At 34.1% G+C, this 20230-nt stretch overlaps 1 protein-coding gene across 1 annotated transcript in view; it reads right to left on the reverse strand.

Moving 5' to 3' along the window:
* The window catches only part of LOC149532333 (GTPase activating protein 1-like), a 77795-nt gene that overhangs the window by 46439 nt on the left and 11126 nt on the right, over positions 1-20230 (reverse strand). Inside the window, exon 3 of the mRNA XM_089805111.1 lies at positions 9643-9738. Within this exon, the coding sequence (XP_089661237.1) occupies positions 9643-9738 (96 nt within the window). The remainder of the gene's footprint in view (positions 1-9642; positions 9739-20230) is intronic.

The raw sequence follows: 20230 nt of genomic DNA on the forward strand, positions 1-20230 counted from the left end.
ACACTAATATGGTACTCCTTCGCATGCATTATAAGGGTTAGTGGATATATTATCCACACTATGGTTTTCATACTCATATTGAGGGTTTCCACGTATAAAATATTTGAGTTAACTTGATGAATTATTTTATGTGAGAGTAATCATATTTTTATCTTACTTTATTTACCTTATTCTAGGCATAAAATGGGTTGTGGTAAGGTTAGTAAGAGGAATCAGAAGAAAAACCTATTTTGTGAATGGTATTAATTCACCCCCTTCTTAGTATTGGCTAGGACCAACAATTAGTATAAGAGCACAGATCCATGTCATAAAAATTCTAACAATTTGAGGGAAGATCTAATAGAATAATTAAGAAGGAAATTTGTGGAAGCTCTGCACACCATTGAAAAGCCTAGCCTAAAGAAATAAGTTGATGCATAAACTAAGAGAAATATAGGAAGTCATTAAATGTCAACACAATGGATTTGAAGAGTCAAAGAAAGTCATCTCTAACCTAATGAAAAAAATATACCAACTAAGAGAAATTACCAGAAAATAAAAAGTAGAGCTGACTAGAGAGGTTACTAAACCTCAAGTAGAGGGAGATGCTTCTGTTCAACAAGAGATGAATCCATTACAATAGTAAGGAGAGTGGATGAGATCAAAAGGGAAGAGAAAAACCATCACAACATGAAACAATTAATATAATTGACACAACAATTTTTCAAGCTAACTGAAGAAAAGATAAGCAAAAATAGGAGAAATGAAAAGTTGAGGAGATTCAATGAGAGATCTAAAAAAATTGATGACAAAATGAAGGACCAGACAAGGAAAGGAAAGTACAACTAGTCTTGGTTACCAAGGTAATAGTAAGAATTACAAAGGAGAGACCTATGAAGCAAAAAACCTAAACAATGGGAGATCAAGAAGTGTGACTTTGAAAACTAAGGGTACTGCAAAACCCACCTGCAATTTTTTGTGGTAAGAAAAGACAAACATATGGTGTGTGTTGGTTTAAAGTGATTACATTAGTTCAAAAATGTACCTATGAAGGGTATTGTAACAACTACAATCTCTATGGCCACACTACACATAAGTGTATATCTCATTTTTATGAGAAAAAAATTGATGGAAGTTACTACTATTGCAACTAATATGGATATAGACTAGGATATTGTTGAACTTGAGCTTGAGACAATTGAAAGTCTCCTAAGTAAATGATCCTCGTTGGAAGGGACATGTTTCCAACATTAGTTTGTATGACCCATTTAATTGAAGGTCACCCAATAACTTAATGAAAGATAGGGATAAATCCAAGAATCAACAAAAGACCATGGAAATGTACTAGAATGACTTGCTATATCTTCCATAGGATAGGACATCCTGCAAGAGACTATAGATGTAGTAGAAGAAAACACAAGAAGTCCCCAATCAGAAAGGAGAGGACCATGACTATCAAACAACTAGAGAAAGACTTCACCACCAAGTGGACAAAGAAGATTCAAGTGGTTGAAGGAAAGCCAGAAAAGGTGGAAAGCTCACTGATCAATGATGAGACTTCATAGAATGACTAAGCTCACAAATATTAGAGGGGTTAGTAGAAAATGACAAAATTTGGAAACTAGTCCTGTAATTTCAAATTGGTAATAATGCTTCAGAAAAGGATGGAGTATAGACACTAAAATAATGCATAGCCTATTGATCAAGGTGGTGAAGAAGTAACCATTGCAAAATGACTCAAAGATTTAGTGGCACATTTCCTATGGGTAAATATTTCTCTGACTATTATAACCCTAACAACACAAGTCTTGTGATATAAATACAAGGATTGAGAGTCATTTGATAATTTGGATTGTGAAAACACTTGTTCTTTCATATTGTAAAATATTAAAAGCTTAAAAGTGAAATGTATTAGTTGGAAGAATAAATTCTTACAGATCTACACAAGTAAAGAATCTTAAATCAAGTGTGACAATGGTAGAAGAGATCAACAAGGTGAATCTGATTATTAGTAGGGAAATAAATCATCTTGAATACCAAGGAATCATAACAAGAGGGAAATATATTGAAGATGAAACCATGTTATCATATCTACGCAATGACATCTTTCTCACAAAAGATGTGAGTTCATACTTAGAAGTCAAGATATAAGATATTGGCAATAATGAAGTAAGGAAGTTGTATGATGCATTCTACTCACAGGGCACCCTAAAAGAAGAACACAATGATCTAGTGGAGTCTACATTAAATAGAGTGATGAAAATACCCAATTTCTTCCATGAGTAATGGGTAAGATTCATTCTTTGTAGAATTCACAAATATTTTTTGTGATTAGACCAACCTTACATGACTACTAAGGCCCTACATAGAGAAGCTATTAGTATCAAATAAAATTGACATCCTAGCAAGGTTTGGTACCTATATAGAAATAAGAAAAAGGTTACTTATGAAACAAAAGGCATTACAAAAGTTAAAACCACCAAGATTAACAAGCAACGAAGGACCAAACTCCTACAAAGAAATTAGTGGTAAGTAAATGGATGAAGAGTTAGAAAAAACTCCACTTCACATAGGCTAAGCACTAGAGAGAAAGGAATCATCCCTAGAAGATCCAAAAACTAAAGAATTAGAATTAGATGATGATGTAGTAGGAGTAGTTGTGATCATGTAGGTTAATGAAGTAGAGGGAGAATAAGTGTCACCAACACCATGAAAAGGTAGGAATAAATCTAAACTAATTTCCATTGGTGTAGTTGTGAATACATTTGTAAAGAAACATGATTATACTAGTCTGAAGAATAGATTCACAAGGTTTTCTAAAGAAAACAAAGAAAAAGCTACAAGTGTTGTGTTAATCTACTTAAGGATAATAGAAAGAAGACCATATGATGTTGGGTTGTAGTTTTCAAGAGACTTGGGAAAGTGATAAATGGAGTATAGAAGTAAAGATCATGGAAGACATTCTAGTTAGGTTGAGACTGAAGATGAACGAGCCTCAAAAGAAGGTATAACGACATGGGGGACATTATAGACCTTATAAAAAGTTGAGTGAATAAAACCCAAGCTATTATAATCCAACATATGAAGTAGATCAATCCAAACATGAAAATCTACTTGAAGAGAAATAAACAAGGGAATAGACTAGACCAAACCAACATAAGAAACAACTAGCACTGGAGTTAGAATAGAGAGAAAAGAGAAAGGAAGAAGGGAGGAAACTCCCACTCCTTAAAGAGAGGAAGAAATATCTCAAGGAGAAGAGCACAAAATGACCAATGTGACTCAAGAGATGTATATTGCACCAAAGGGAGCTGAAGAAAAAAGCTACAGAACAAAAATAAAGTAGGATGAACAACCAAGAACCATACACGAGAAAGTAAAGTTACCACAAGGTGCAAATCAACAAAAAAATGATGAAAAAATCAAGATTGTGGCCATATCCATTGAATCTTTACCAAATAAAGATGATGATGATAAGAGTGGATCACTTGTACTAGTACAAATACTAGATGAAGAATCTCTAGGGGAGAAATCCCAAAAAGTGGAGGAGGGTATAGAATCCCCAATCAAGAAAAGTGAAGAGGAAGTAGAACTACAAAGAGAAGGACTAGGCATGACAATGAAACCTACATCTTCATCGAGAGTGTTAGAAGGTAATACACATAAACAAGAAAGAAAAGTACCAAGTATATCTAGAATGATAGGTAGATAACATGCTACGAAGAAGAGAAGGCCAACTAGGCACATGACAAGATTGTCAATTTTTTCATCCTCAAGTTCCAAAGATGAAGAATCATTTTATGAAAAGGTGGTGGGACTAGCCTAGTGAGAGGAAAAATTGAATGCGCTCATTGATGAAAAGAAACAAAATATTAAAGACATGAATCTACAAGAGATCAATGAGTACAAGTAGAAGCTAAAGAGGAAAGAAAAACTCAAGAAGGAACAATGAGCTAGCACACTAGTAATCATTATAAATATCATTGAAAAACTAGCTTATGATGTTCAATATGATCCTAATATAGATCTCATCAACCAACTCTCCACATTGGTTGACAAGGGAAAAGATGACCAAGGAAGTGAAGTGTTGGTCAAAAAGAAGACCAAGATCAAGAGAATGGACACTTTGCAAGGACAAGTGGCAAAGAACTGGACCACCCTACAAGAAAACATAGAAATCTAAAAGAAACCTTTAAGGCCTCAACCTAATATATGAAGAAGACATAATATACATGTACACTTTGGGTAAGTTGAAAAAGTTGTGGTGCTAAAAGGGTGGTATACGTGGCCACTTTTTTAATGGGATTAGGAATTTCTAAACTTCAACAAGAATTTGAAGATAGTTATGCTCAAAATTTTAAGATATGACAAAAACAAAAGTAGTGCTTTGAATCTAGTTTCTAAACTACATTTTTTTTGAAAATGGTTTAGTTTTAGGCCCTCAAAAAAGTGGGCCATAGAAAGTGGTACTATTTTTTTAGAAAAAATATAACATAGTGTAAAGTGTGCCCCACCTCAAATTTTAGCTTATTTTTTGAAATTCTTTAATTGCTCTAGTCAAAAGTTACCTGACACCATGTAGTTTATCCCAGATCTTTTGAGTAATTTATAATGTGTATTTTTTTTAATGAATTTTGTAGGTGGACACACCCCAAAAATGTAAAATATCTATGTGCTCCACATAGAAATTATTGAAAACTAATCCAAAATCAAAACTTCTTTTTTTCAAAGTTTATAGAATGGAGTCTAGTTTCTAAATATCTAACTACTTGTAAAATTTGATGAACGAGCTAAAATCTACACCCCAATTAGTACATGTTGTTTTTTGAGAGAAAATGGACATACATTAAAAAAAAATCATAGTTGAAAGGCTTGAAATAGTATAAATTTGAAATAAATTATATGGTTATATAGATAATACAAAGATCTACAATATGATGTAACCTGATTTTATTGATGCTCAACCACAAGGAAACTTGAAGGAGAGCATAGAAGAAAAGTCAAGCATTTTTTGTATGCCTCCTACACAACATGTCTTAGACTAGTTTAGAGCCTCCAAACCTTTGGATTGGATCCCCAAGGAAAATCCAAGCCTTAGGCTGGTTGATATCCAATGCTTTTTACAGTGTGTATGCACAATGGTGCATGTACACTATAGAAAACATTTTAAAATTCAAGGCTTAAATAGTGGGTATGCACTATAGCGTACACACACTATTGTGCATACACACTTTGTAAGCCTTGCATTTCAATAGTGAGAATAGATAGATAGATTGATAGATAGAGAGAGAGAGAGAGTAGGGGGTAGGAGAGAGAGAGGGAGATAGTGATAGGGAGTAGGGGATGAGTGTTCAAAGAGTACATGGGATAGGATGCATAGAGAGAGAGAGAGAGAGAGAGAGAGAGAGAGAGAGAGAGAGAGAGAGAGAGAGAGAGAGAGAGAGAGAGAGAGAGAGAGAGAGATGGAGAGAGTGGGATATGGAGTAGGGGATGGAGGGGGAGAGAGAGGGGATGGGGGAAAGAGTACATGATATGGTGCAAAGAGAGAGAAAGAGAGGGGATGAGATAGGGAAAGAGGGAGAGAGAGGGGGAGAGAGAAATTGGGAGAGTGGGGGATGGGTTAGGGGGGAGAGAGGGAGAGAGAGAGAGAAAGGGGGGGATGAGGGAAAGAGTACATGATATGATGCAAAGAGAGGGAGGATATGAGAGGGAGAGAGGGAGAGAGAGAGAGAGTAGGGGTTGTTATTTTATCTAATTTTCAATAGCACGCATGTGCTATAGATTGGGCTCCACAAGCCTAAAACCATTCCATATCCTATGCACACTATTAGAAATTTTGATAAAAAAAGGTGTCATATTTTTGGCACCACAACTTCATGCATTTTCCCATCTCTGGATCTAGAACAAAAAAACTAGCAAACTCACCAAAAATTACAAAATCTGAAAGTTACTTACAATGTAGTCATTGACCTACTGCTAACTAATTTTTCTAAAAATCAAGGAATATCGTACCTCATACATGAGATCAAGGATGAGTAGGAGAAAAGAATCATCAATCTTATAGAAGTGTAGTGGAAACTATCCCTAATGACATGCATCATTTAGATGCAAATTGCAAAAGTAGAAGCAATCATCAACCAACTCCTATTAAACACACTCTTGGGAGAAATGAAAGGTAAGATCATTGCTCCCACAAATATAAAAACATCTTGGGATACCCATATTTCCACCATACATGATTAATATCAAGATATATTTAACAACCTATAGTCACCCTACACCCACCTTTCTCATTGATAACAAAAAGGGGGATAATGAGAGACAAAAGAGGGAGAATAGAAAGAGAGAGACAAAAAAATTAAAAGAAGAAGAAGAAGGAAACAAATGGAAAATAGAAAAAGAAAGAGAGGCATACCAAAGGGGGAGAATACATAACAAGGAAGGTGAAGGATAGAAACAAGGTAGAACAATAAAATAGTAGCCATAGAAAAAAATGATACAAAAAGGGACAAGAATTGTTAGGGGAAGCTTCCAAAAAAGGTGACCACATCCATTTACCGACATCATCTATCAAAACATGCAAAGGCATGTTAATTTTTTTTTCAAAGAGTGGGAATGATGGTAAATAATGTTTTTCCATCAATGCCAAAGGGTGAGATTGTTGAACTCATATGTATCTTCAGCAACAAGACTAAAAGAAGTGTTGAGTGTTGTCATTAATGGCCAAGAAAATCTTTTTGGAAAAATAGGTGAGCAATCAAAGGAAGTAGTTGAATAAATAATTCTAGAGGTACTAGTTGAGAAACACACCATCATACACTCTAGCATACCCATATTGGCATAAGAAATTAGATATAAATTAAAACTGATCCAAGTGATCAACTTGATTAATTAACATTGATTAAGAAGATAAAAAGATGACCGACACAACTAAACAAGGATGACATGCCACCATTGGCTCATGAAGAGAGTCACAACACTACCAACCTAGACCCTAGGCCTAGGGTTCACAGGTCCTCTATGAAAGAAGAAAGCTTGGAATTCAAATTTTGAATTCAAAAATTAATGAGATAGTTTGAATATGAGAAAATGTTCCCTAAAATCAATTGGGAGATATGTACATCAAGTATCAAAAAAAGAGATGTAGTGGAAGCAAGTGAAAAAAATAGGAAGAGAAAAGTGACTAACTATTGTAGGAAACTAAGGAAGAGGTAAAAAAAGACCATTCATTAAGAGAGAAAGAAGATCAATGCATCTTCCTAGAAAACAAATAAGAAATCTATATGAAAAACTAGCACAACATCTAGGTCAAACACTTAGTATGATTTCTTACCATTGCATCTATTTTTAAGCTCCTAATAGGGAAAGCTTCATTAGAAAGATTATTGTAAAATACTCTAACAAGGTGTCTCTTAGAAGGTGTCACCTAGTTAAAGGATTTAAAAATGACTGTTAGGTCAACCTTAATCCAAAGGATTTACCCTAGATTGGTACAATGATTAGAAAGTAACAATAAGGCTCGATCTAATAACAACTTACAACACACTTTTTAGATTATAGATCTCTATTTCTATCCTCCATTCTACTTGGTTTTAACACACTTCAGCTTTAATAGCTTGTCCACCCTTCAAGCATCCATACCCTTAAGCCTTCTTTCTTTTCTTGCCAATAACAATCTCTTTTCTTTGGTCACTAAATAAAGCAATATCTTAGACTCCTTATCTTAGGTTTGTGTGTGACAACCTTTGCTTCTGACTAGTTATCTCTATAAATAGAAAATTTAGATTTGTTTTCATTCATCTTCTATTATCCATTTTATATTTAGGTAGGAATCAATGAATCTACCCATATTTTCATTTTTTTCCCTTCTAGAAAGTTCTCCTTTAATCCTCTTTAAAATCACCTCAAAATGGTTCTTCTAGAATCCAGTGCCACTAGCTCATCAAGCTTAAGCTTCCACATGGTTCACACAATCTAAGAAATCAATCTTGTTGGCTTAGATTTATCGAATTCATGATCTTTCTCATAATGCTAACACTCAGCATTAACTTGCTTTTGATGTTCAACACAAACTACATTGCTCAACATCCACTATCAAAACATTCAGCATGAACTAAAGTTTACTGGTGCTCAGCATCAACTAAACTTTACTCGGCTTACACTATGTTAGTTGGCATACACTAAAATTTAACTTTTCTTAGCTACAACTAATTTTTTGCTCAGCTTACACCAAATTTTCTCAGCACCTATTGTGCAAATTGTTAAGCTTGGTAAACATATTTCATTTTACTTGTTCTTTTGAACTTGATTAGTGTATCCATCCTTTGCGACCTTAAGTAAATAATAAATGCACCATAATATCAGCTATCTTAATTGATCTTTGTACTTCTTTTCTATTAGTTTGTGGTGACTGATCAAGAAAGTACTGTACATACTTCACAAATTCTTTGGGGCTCGAGGCATCGCCTTGAAAAAATATATTTTTGGGCCCTATTTTATCAAGATTTTGGGCTGACATGTAATTATTAATTATAACCCTAAAATGGTAAAAATTCTTGTATAAAAGGGCTTAGGGTTAGGGATTGTTTCATTGTTGTGATGCAAAAATTGGTTCTTGCGGTGGTATTGAGCTATAATAGATTATAGATTATAATTGGGTTGTAATCACTGGATTGTAATAATATCAGACTTGCTGTTTGGTGGACATAGTCGAGGGATTGGATGAACCACATTAAATCTTGGTGTCTTGTGTTCTTTTTTGTGTGATCTATTATTTTTTGATATTGTTTATATTTGCATCTAATTTTTATTTTCTATCCATGGTTTAATCCTAACATTGTCCATATTATAACTCAACCTTTCCTCTAGGTGTTATTGTTACCTCATTTGACCAAATCCTCTTCATCAATCAAAAAAATGATAGTACTCAAATAATCTAATAAATTGTCTTACCAACAAGTAGCAAGTTTGATATCAGTGAAAAAATAATGATTGAATCACATTCTCATACTTATATCAATCAATTTTCAACACACCACTAGCTTATGAGGTACTATTATTACTTGGTCATATATGTCAAGATAGTTGGGAAGTCCATGATCATCCTCCTTATTTTCCATTTACTCTTAGGTGGTCTCTTAATAGGATAATTTATCCCTTCTCTTACTAACATTTTTACACACATCTAGTAGTAGACCATTTTCACTATTTTGTAGCCTCTAATATAAATATTTCTCACTCATGTATTGATGAGTCAAATATGCGATTATTGATTATTTATATTCTAAAACCTTTTAATGTATTTTAATCCTTTCATAGTTATTATGATAATACTCATATAAGGAATTTATGCAACAAATAATTTATTATAAAAAATTAACATTTAAGTAGCTTTAATTTTAAAAAATAGCATACTAAAATTTTAAATCAATAAATTTAAAGTTGTTGAATTTTTTTATATGTTCTTAAGTTTTAAATCTATTTACAAATCTTGAACATGATTATATAAAAATTGTAAAGTTTAAGCTGATGAAAGAAAATAGTTGCATAGGGTTTAGAGCTAAATTGTATCCCAATAAATTTCTTAGTAAAGAAAAACACAAAAAAAAGATTAAAATTTATTATCTAGGATTAGAAGGAAACCTAAAGTTTGAGATATCATACCACTTCTAGTTGTGGGATTGAAGATGGAACACCAATTGTGAGCTCATCATTCCAAGTTGGATTAAGAGAACTCTTTATTGTCTTTGTTTTCACCATCTACAACCAAAAAATGCTATTCAAGATAATTAGAAAATAATTATGAACATACTTATTCTAAATTTATTTTAAAATAAAATAAAATGTTAAAGATATTGATAAACAATTGATACTTTTTCAAATAAAAACTAAAAGTAAATCTATGATATATAACAAGTTTAAGTTTTTCGAAAAGCTAAAAAATATGTGTTTACTACAAACAAAAATTAAACAAAGAAAGTAATTTTAAATTATGATTTTTGAAAAATATATCATAATATAAATATTTACTTTAAACTAGGTTCATCACATAAATATTATCTACATTGACCATAAATAATGGTCATTTGCTAAAATGTGACAAATAATACTTTGTTTCAATATAATATTCAAGCAACTAATGTCATTTTATTTCATGAATGTCTTTTTTTGTCTCCTCATATTTGGTTCCCAATCTAGTAGAAGGGGTCACTAACTTTGTATCTAGCTCAAAGATGTCGTACAGTGGAAATAGGATGGACATATGGGGAAGAAAGTGGATGGTCATATGGTGAAGGAAGTGGATGGTTGTGTGAGAAAGGAACTAGATGGCCTTGTGGCGAAGGAAGTGGATGGTCATACATGGAAGGAAATAGATGACTATATAGGGAAAGAAGTAGATTATCATATGGGGAAGGAACTGGATGGACACATGGGGAAGGAATTGGATGGTTGTACGTAGAAGGATGTGGATATATGGTCATAAAGGGAAGGAACTTGATGACTATATGGGGAAGGAATAAGATGGGCATGCAGGGAAGGAATTGGATGGGCATATAGGGAAGGAATTGGATGGGCATATAGGGAAGGAACGAGATGGGCGTATGTGAAAGGAACTATATGGTCAGATGTGCAAGGAACTAGTTGGCCATATGAGGAAGGAATTGGATGGGTGTACATTGAAGGAAATGGATGAAGATACTAGACTTGGAGTGCATAGTCATCAATGATGTCAAGCTCTAGTGTAGATGGAAGTAATAATATAAACAAGACATTCACCACTCGCACTAAAAAATGCCAATCACACAGATAATTATCAATACCAATAATTTTAATCAAGGTAAGAAATGTATATTTTTAGACAAATATGATACTCCAGATGTGCTAAATTCAAAGCAAAGGAATCCAGAGATGGAATAGGGTGATGATTGAATCCCACCGAAACTATAATAGCCAAGTAGGGAAGATCTTCCACTTCTAAAATAGAAAACATATTAGAACTCCAACATGAATTTTTAGTACAAATAAATAATCCAAATTGCATACTTACAACTTCCTACATGTCATTAATAAATACCCCTTTGGAGAAAACTCCGAGGATTGATAAAAGAAGCCGACATGGAAAAAACGTACAGGTAATTAATAAAAATTGGTCCCCTTTATTAAATAACTAAAGGTCTAAATAATATTATTTAATTTTTGGGGCCATTAATTATTTAAAGTATTTTATTAAAATTGGGGACATTACCAATCCTCACTACCCAAAGATTTCTTTTCCTCAAGAAATTTGCAAACTCTAGGATCCCAAACCAGGTGCAGACATAGATAGCTATATCTTCTACAAACTCCATGGTCCTTTAGGATAACATAAGTATAATTTAATTTAATTGAGATGAGTAGACCACCACCAAGCCTCTGCTTCGGCACTCTGATATAAATAATGCTAATGCTATGTCCAAATCCACCAGGATCCCCATGGAAGAAACCATAAAACATATCAAGGCTCTAATCAAAAACCTTCATGGGATCACACACACCAATCTCCTCTAGTGTCTCACCAGTCAAGTGAATCTTTCCTCTTCCATGAGGATAGTCTTACATCAATGCACATCACTCTCTACCACTATCACTGTACCCATATTTTTTAGCACTACCATCACACTATTAAAGACTGACACTAGCTTCTATTACTCTATAAACATTCCTGTCAAATTTTTGTTGTGCTACATTGTCATGTCCAAAGTCGTTGGGATCCCAAAGAATCCAATCATAAACTACATCAATGCCTAGATCCACAATCTTCATGTAATCATTTACCTTTGTAGGAATTTCATATCCTATGTAGATCCTATTATTTTTATGAGGAGCCCTTTCCATGAAGAAATTGGAGTCATGTTTGACTCAGACACAAGTGAAGGATAAATTCTATATTGAACCAATTGTGGTTTCTCCTACAAGGAATAATTCATAACATCATTATGAAGTTGAAAAACTTTTGGTAGAGAATTTCTATCAAGTTCATTGATGAGTATTGGTTTTAAGGCATCTCATTCACCATTTTTATCATCTTGAAGTTTCAGGTGCTCTCCATTTATAGGCATAGAAACAAAATCTTACAAATCCTCATGCAAGTCTTCATTTTCCTCTTGTGCTTATGTGACTTCATCATGCAGCCACTTATCCATTTTTTGAACATTGTTGAAGAGTTTATTGTACTGAGATGATGGATACTTATTTCACAATTCTATATAATCCTTTATAGATATGTCTTTCTCTCATCCACTAACACCCAATCTTGCTTGATTTTCTTCAATGTCTCTACAAACATGGGAATTTTCATTTCCTATTATTCTGCACTAGGAATCAATATTGTCATTGATGGCCTTGTGTACATCAAGAGGTTGACTGCTTATTTTTCCAGTTTATGGAGACTTTGTTAACTTCTTCTTAGCTATCTTAGTGCATCAACCAACCCATCACTTGATATAATGATTGAAACTCAATACCTAATAGGCTAGTGGTGCAGAGCACCCTAGGGTTTTAATCCAAGCCCTAGTTCAATTTCCTACTTGTGGTTGAGGAGTGGATCACAACGAATAAATTTTTTGAATATGTGTAACAAGGACTTCAAAAATGTCATTTGATTTTGCATGTTCACATCCAGATGAGCATTTAAGTTCATTAATTGTGTGAAGTTGCACAATTGTCAATATTAAGGTTTCACGTGATCGCAAAAGTCAGAACAAGGAAATGTGAAAGGTGTGCGAAGTGATGAGAAAGTGAAGAATAGGGGTTAACACATGATCAAAACTTGAAATGACTAAACATCAAATGAAGTCAGTGAAGTTGTGAAGGAAGGAAAGATAGTAGATTACATCATCATAACTGCTAATGGTTTAGGCAATATAACTGGAGCAAAAAAATATCAAAGGAAAAGAGATAGTTTCAAATCCTTAGAATCCATAAATGTTAAGTTAGGTAAATTGCAATGAAGATGCACTCAAATGATCACAAGGTCACAAGAGAACAAAGGCAGTTAAGGAAGACAATTGCAAAGTTGTGTCAAGCCTATTTTTGCATGATCATAGGGTTATGTAGACAATTAGAAGGAAGTGATGCAAAGTCACATCTAGTGTTCACAACATCACAATGATGGAGCAGACAATTAGGGGATAAGCTGCGAAGGTGTGAAAACATTAAGAATAGAGCTAGGTGAAAAATCACAAATTGGAATGTTGTCAACATAGAAAGAGATGTGATGGAGCAATAAAGACTTGTTCGCAACATTGCAAGCTGGAAAAGTAAAAAGAGAAAAAGAGAATACATGGATTAAGAAAAAGGATACATCATTCAAGAAGGTGGTTGAGGCCAAATCTTGATGATTTGTTGAATGAGCTGGCATGGATATAAAAGTTGAAGGCCTCCGAATGGCACAGGGAAGTTAGAGAGTTGGAGAATTAGTGGTAGAAGAATTGTAGAAGCTAGCAGAGTGTAAATTTTAGTAGATAGTTTTTACTTGAATGTAATGTAATTTCAAAATTCAATAGAAGATATTTCCAGTGTGTTAATCAATTTTAGTCTACAATTTATTTTATGTTGGTAGAGCTTAGTAGAGTAGAATTTTGATACATAGGAAGATCTCAATAAATGGATTCTTCTTGATCTATATGTTTAGTCAAATGGACTATTTAAGTCAAGAAGAATCCTCTGTACATATGTTATTTTCTTTTCTATTTGTGTGTGTGATGGATCTCACTCAAAATTCAAGCAAGGCCTAGGCGAGCAAGGAATGTCAGAGTTAGGAACTTGTAGAGAGAGGAGAAGTGAGAGGAGAGTGCATGATTGATCTTTATCAGTCATGAGAAATAGTGGTTTGATAATCTTTTCAGTGGGTAGGAAGCCTTGAGAAGGGGGAGAGATTAGCTCCCCTAGTACTAGGGTCTTATAGTAAGGAGTCCTAGAAGAGAGTAGGACTCAGGGTGGAACATGACCTCACCACAAGATTGGTATTAGAGCCATAAGATTTGTAGCTTGTGTGGTATGTTGTATATTATAGATTCAAGTGAGTCTTCAAAAATGGTGACCAATGTTAAATTAGCTATGGAAGTAGATGAGCAAAAGAAACTTCTAGAAGAGGAGACTAGGATCCTTGATGAGGCCATACAAGAGATGAAAGACAAGTTGAAAGAGATGTAAGATGTTTTCCAAGAAAAAGAAGATTAATAATTTACAAAAGGTAAAGGGAAGGTAGATTTGGAGGATGAAATACCTGAGCCAGATCCTCCACTTGGTGAAGGAGAACCATTCATCAGAGCCCTCAAGGAATTTGGAGGAAAGAGCCTAGAAAATATCTAATTGTTCCATGGTAATATGGATGCTAAGGTGGTTCAAGAATGGATTGAGAGTATAGAAAAATACCTTGAATGTGAAGGGACAACATAGGAACAAAAGGTGAGATGTGAAAAATCTAGATTGAAAGGAAAAGAACTTACTTGGTGGAAGTTTGTGCAAGAAGAAAGAGAAAGTGAAGGGAAGAAACCAATAGCTAGTTGGAAGGCTATGTCAACAAATATAAAAGAAACCTATTTTCTAGAGGATTGTGAGATTCATTTGCACAAGTAGAGGTAGAATCTCTACAAAAGGACCTTGATGTGGCTACCTACATTAAGGAGTTCCAAAAATTGGCTTTAAGGTTGAGGGTATAGGAGACAAAGAGTATCAAGGTGGAAAGGCATTTGAATGGACTTAAGTATTCTATTCAAGATGAGTTGAGCTTGTTTAGTCTCACCACATTATAGAGTTATTAAAAATGGCTAGGAAAGTGGAAGATAAGTTGAGGAAAGAAGGGGACTCAAGTTCCAAGAATAGAGGTAGTGGTAGAGACTTCAGAGGAGGCTCTAGAGAAGGTTCTAATAGAAGAACCAATGAGAAAATAAATTTCAATGATTCCAAATGGGAAGAGAAAACTAATAAAACCAATCATAGAGGTGGTTCTAATAGAGGAAGAGGATTCAATAATGGTGGTAGAGGTAAAAATGGAAACAACAATAGCAAAGGCTAACATTTTAGTAATATGAAATGTTATAACTATGTCAAGTTAGGGCATCCTACCTATAGATGTCCAGAGAAGGCATCATCATCTTATAGAGAGAAGAAAATTTACTACATCCAAGAGGAAAATAATAAAAAACAAGTGAGGTGGATCTTGATGTAGAAAAGGGTGAAAACTTCATGTTAAGGAGGGTCTTAGTTAAAGGACTAGTAAAGGAGGAACCTAAGTAGGGAAGGAAATTATTTAGGATTACTTGAAAAATCCTAGGTAAAGTGCCCAAAGTTATCATAGACTTAGGGCCTTATGACAATGTAATTTTAGAGGAAATCATAGACTTAGGGCCTTATGACAATGCAATTTTAGAGGAAGCAATACAAAAGCTTAGTTTAACAAAGATACCACATGTGTGTCCCTATAGAGTGACTTGGTTGAACAAAGGGTAGAACATCCTATTGAATGAACAAGTATGGGTAGACATCACTATTGGGAAGTATAAGAAAAAAATTATATGTGACGTGTTCCCCATGGATTCTTGTCATCTATTGGTTGGAAGGCCTTGGAAATATGATAGAGAGGTAGTAGATTGTGGGAAGGAAAATAAGTATGCTTTTAAGAAGGATGGAATCACTTATAGGATATAGACCATAGTAGAGGAAGAGAAGATAGAAAAGGCTACTACAAAAATACTTTTGATGAGCAGGAAGGAGTTCCTAAAGGACATAAAAGAAGAAGAAATCGGGTTTGTTGTCATGTTGAAGCCTAGAGAAGAAGAGGTGAAGAAACCTAGTATTTTTCCAAAGGAGGTACAAGTTGTTTTGAATCAATTTAGAGATATCTTTAGTGATGGCACACTAGCCACACTACCTCTATAGAGAGTAGTAAATCATCAAATTAATTTTATACTAGGCACTTCATTACCAAAAAAGGCTACTTAGAAGATCACTCTTGAACAAAGCAAGGAGATTGCTAAGTAGATTCAAGAATTGCTAGATAAGGGATTGATCAAAGGGAGCATCAGTCCATGTATAGTACCAGTTGTGCTAGCACCAAATAAATGAGGTAAGTGGAGACTTTGTACTGATTCTAGAGCTATAAATAAGATAACCATAAGATATAGGTTTCCTATCCCTAGAATAAAAGATTTAATAGATTGTCTAAGCAGTGCACAATACTTCTCTAAAATATATTTGAAGAGTGGTTACTACCAAATCAGAATGAAAGAAGGTGATGAGTGGAAGACAAATTTCAAAATCACTGAAGGGTTATATGAATGGTTAGTCATGCCATTTGGTCTCTCAAATGCACCAAACACATTTATGAGACTAATGAGTGAAGAGTTGAAACATTATATTGGTAATTTTGTGGTGGTTTACCTAGACGACATTCTAGTTTATAGTAAGAGTAAGGAAGAGCACTAGAAACATTTTGAAATTTTTTTGAGAAGGCTACAAGAAGAAAAGATAACCATTAACCTTGAGAAATGTGAGTTCATGAAAGAGGAACTAGTTTACCTTGGTTTTATTGTATCACAGGGTGAGTTAAAGATAAATAAAGACAAGGTCAAAGAAATTTTAACTTTTCCTACACCAAAGATAGGTACAAATATTAGATTTTTTCATGGTTTAGCATAGTTTTATAGGAAGTTCATTAGAAACTTCAGTGAGATATGTGATCCTATTATGGACACTATCAAAGAAGGAATGAAGACAAAGTTTGTGTGGACAAAAAGGATAGATGAAGGATTTGAAAGACTAAATCTTGGTACTACCTAGCTTTGAGAAACTATTTATAGTAGAGTGTGATGCAAGCAACATTTTTGTTGGAGTAGTCTTAAGTCAGGAAAGAAGACCTGTTGCATTTTTCAATGAAAGGTTGAATGAAACCAAATTCAATTATTCTTCCTATGATGTTGAATTATATGAATTAGTACAAGGACTCAAGAAATGGAGACATTATCTATTTCCCAAGGAATTTGAAGTCTTCATAGACAATCAGGCCTTAAGCTTCATCAATTCACAGGAGACACTAAGTTTGAGGCACATAAAATGGATGGAATTTTGATGAAGACACTAACCACAACTAGAATGAATGAAATAGGGGAAAAGTTAAATATTATTATCAGTAAAATATGCTACTACATTCAGTACATGTAAACAAACCTAAATACATGCCCTATGGGCTTACAAGGGTTAGATCCTGGAGAAAAATCCTCCTTGTAGTACCTTTTCTCAAACTCCACCAAGAACTACCTTTACAATGCTAGATTTATTCTTAAATAAAATCCAATTAGGTTTAGGGTTAGGAATACATTCTATAATATTCCATTTGGAATCCACCGCCAAAATAGAAGGTTCTAGAAATCATGTTAGAAGCTAGTGTAGAATTAGAAGAATCTAGAAACGGTAGTCCAACTTTCGAGAGGCATAACTTTTGATCTTGGACTCTGATTGATGAACTGTTTACATTTATGAAAAGCTCTCAGAGTGCTCTATAGACTTATGGACCAGATTTTCTTGTTCCCCATTTTTTGGGCCCGTATGAGGTCATTTAACACCTCAAATCTTACTTTCAAATTGTAAAGCATTTTCACTTGATTCTTTTTTTTAGAGTGTTTTAATTTCAAATATAATAATCCCTCCAACTTACACCCTCTAACTCATCATAATTATGGCTCAATTACAAAATAACCCATTTTCTACATTGACACATATCCCAAAGTGCTCAAAAACTCTAACCCATAAAACCAATAGTGGAACTATGACAGTTGGATTCTTTATTTGACCTAAATGGATATCCAAAAATAAAAAAAATTTAAATAGAAACTAACACCAAGCATTTTTTGGGGTGATACAGGATTGCCCTTACACCATTAGATGCTCTTGCATCAACCACCTAGGGTAGATTGAAAAGTGACCCTATCACTTTATAGCTAGTAGAGGAAAACCCAAATGGGAAAACTTTGTTGCGGATATCCAAGTTGAGTCTTCTATTGGTTGTCCTTTCCACTTCACCAAGTATCCTTCATACTGCATGTTTTTGGTACTCTGGCCCACACGACTATCCAAAATGTCTTCAATCTCTTCCTTAATCAAAGTAGGAATTGGACATGACTCTAGCATTAACCCCTTATCTACACCATCATCATGATATTTTGTTAAGTCTACAATATTGAAGATAGGAGAGAAATCTGAATCTCATTTGGCAACTCCACCTCATATGCATTGCCTGAGACATGTTTCTTCAAAAAAATTTAGGGACTAAATTTCTTCATCTTCAGCTTGTTGTAGGTACCCACTGGAAAGTGTTCCTTCCTCAAGTATATCATAACCAGATCTCCTACTTGGAACTCTTTATGTCTCCTCTTTTGATCTTCCCTAGCCTTATACTATTGGTTCATCTTGATAATATGTGCATGTATTTCCTCATGTAGATTCTTGACATGTTCAGCAAATTCTTCTACCTCAGCACTTGTCCTCTCGCCTTGCTCCATCTTTCTCAGCTCTAGTGCAGTCCTTGGACTATTCCCATACACAATTTGGAATGGTGATCTACCAGTACTTCTTTTTATAGAATTATTGTAAGAATTTTTTTCTTTTGGTAGACTTAAATCCCATCCTTTGGGCTTATCTCCCACTAAATACCTCAACAAATTGCCTAGACTTCTATTCACCACTTCAGTTTGTCTGTTAGTCTATGGATGATGTGTAGAACTAAAATTCAATTCCATCATCAACTTCTTCCACAAAGTCCTCCAAAAATACCCCACAAATTTAGTATCTACGTTAGAAACAATACTCTTTGGGGGACCATGTAGTCTCACCACTTCTTTGAAAAAAAAATTTGCAATATGTACTACATCATGAATCTTGTGGCATGGAATGAAATGCGCCATCTTGGAGAACCTATCAACCATCACAAATATTGAGTCATTTCCCCTTTGTGTCCTCGGAAATCCAAGAACAAAATCCATACTTATGTCCTCCCAAGGCTTTGATGGAATATGCAATGGTTGATAAAGTCTAGTATTGTAAATAAATCCTTTGGTTGCTTGACATACTTGACAACTCTGCAAAAACTTCTTCACATCCTATGACAATTGAGGCCAAAAATAATGTTCTCTAATAATGGAAATAGTCTTATCTTGACTAAAGTGTCCTACCATTCCTCCAGTGTATTTCTCCTTGATCAAGTTCTCCCTCATGGAACTCCTTGCAATACATAATTGACTACCCTTGAACAACATACCATCTTGAATCAAATAATCTAGCCACCTGGTCCTATCTAGAGTAACAAGTTCTTTACAAACCTTCCATGCTTTAGCAAAATTAGGATCCCCAGGGTATAGATTCTTGAGTTCATCAAACCAAACCACTTTAACCTACATTACTATTAGCAAAAACTATCTCCTACTCAATGCATTTTCTAGCCTATTAGACATTTCACTTTTATGTTTCAACACAAATGTATAGCTTTGCATGAACTCTACCCATTTCAAATGTCTTTGATTCAATTTACCTCAGCTATTTAGGTACTGCAATGTGTGATGATCAGTATACAAGACAAATTCTTTTGGTAATAAATAATGCCTCCATTTCTTTAAGGCTTGAACTATTGCATAGAACTTCTAATCATAAACATAATACTTCTTCTTTGCATCATTCAGTTTTTCACTAAAATAAGCAATAAGCTTACCTTCTTGGCTCAACACAGCCCCAATAGCACTGTCATTAGTATCTCAATCCAATTCCTAGAAAGTTAATTACAGAAAAATCTTCAAAAATCATTGTGAGATTACATGGTATTATAAAATCATTGTGATATTGTGAGATTACATGGTATTATAAAATCTTCAAAGTTTAAAATCTTCAAAAATGCCTCCACAAAAGGAATTCTTTTGAAAAATTGATTACCTTAAGAAGGTTGTCCATAATGATTTTCTTGGACAACTCCCATTGTCTGTAAATCTTCAAAAATGCCTCCACAAAAGGAATTCTTTTGAAAAATTGATTACCTTAAGAAGGTTGTTCTTTATCACCTTCTTCTTCAACAATTCAAAACTTGAATTCTCTTCTATCGCCCCTCATTGTTTCAGTCAGGAGTGCACATATGCCATTGAAATTTCTAAGGAACCTCATGTAAAATATAACTAGACCATGGAATAACATCACAATAGAAGCAAACCTTGGAGTAGGCCATTCCAAG

Source organism: Cupressus sempervirens, chromosome 10 (genome assembly GCF_028749045.1).
Source record: "Cupressus sempervirens isolate cs-2001-9-10 chromosome 10, ASM2874904v1, whole genome shotgun sequence".
Taxonomy (NCBI): Eukaryota; Viridiplantae; Streptophyta; class Pinopsida; order Cupressales; family Cupressaceae; genus Cupressus; species Cupressus sempervirens.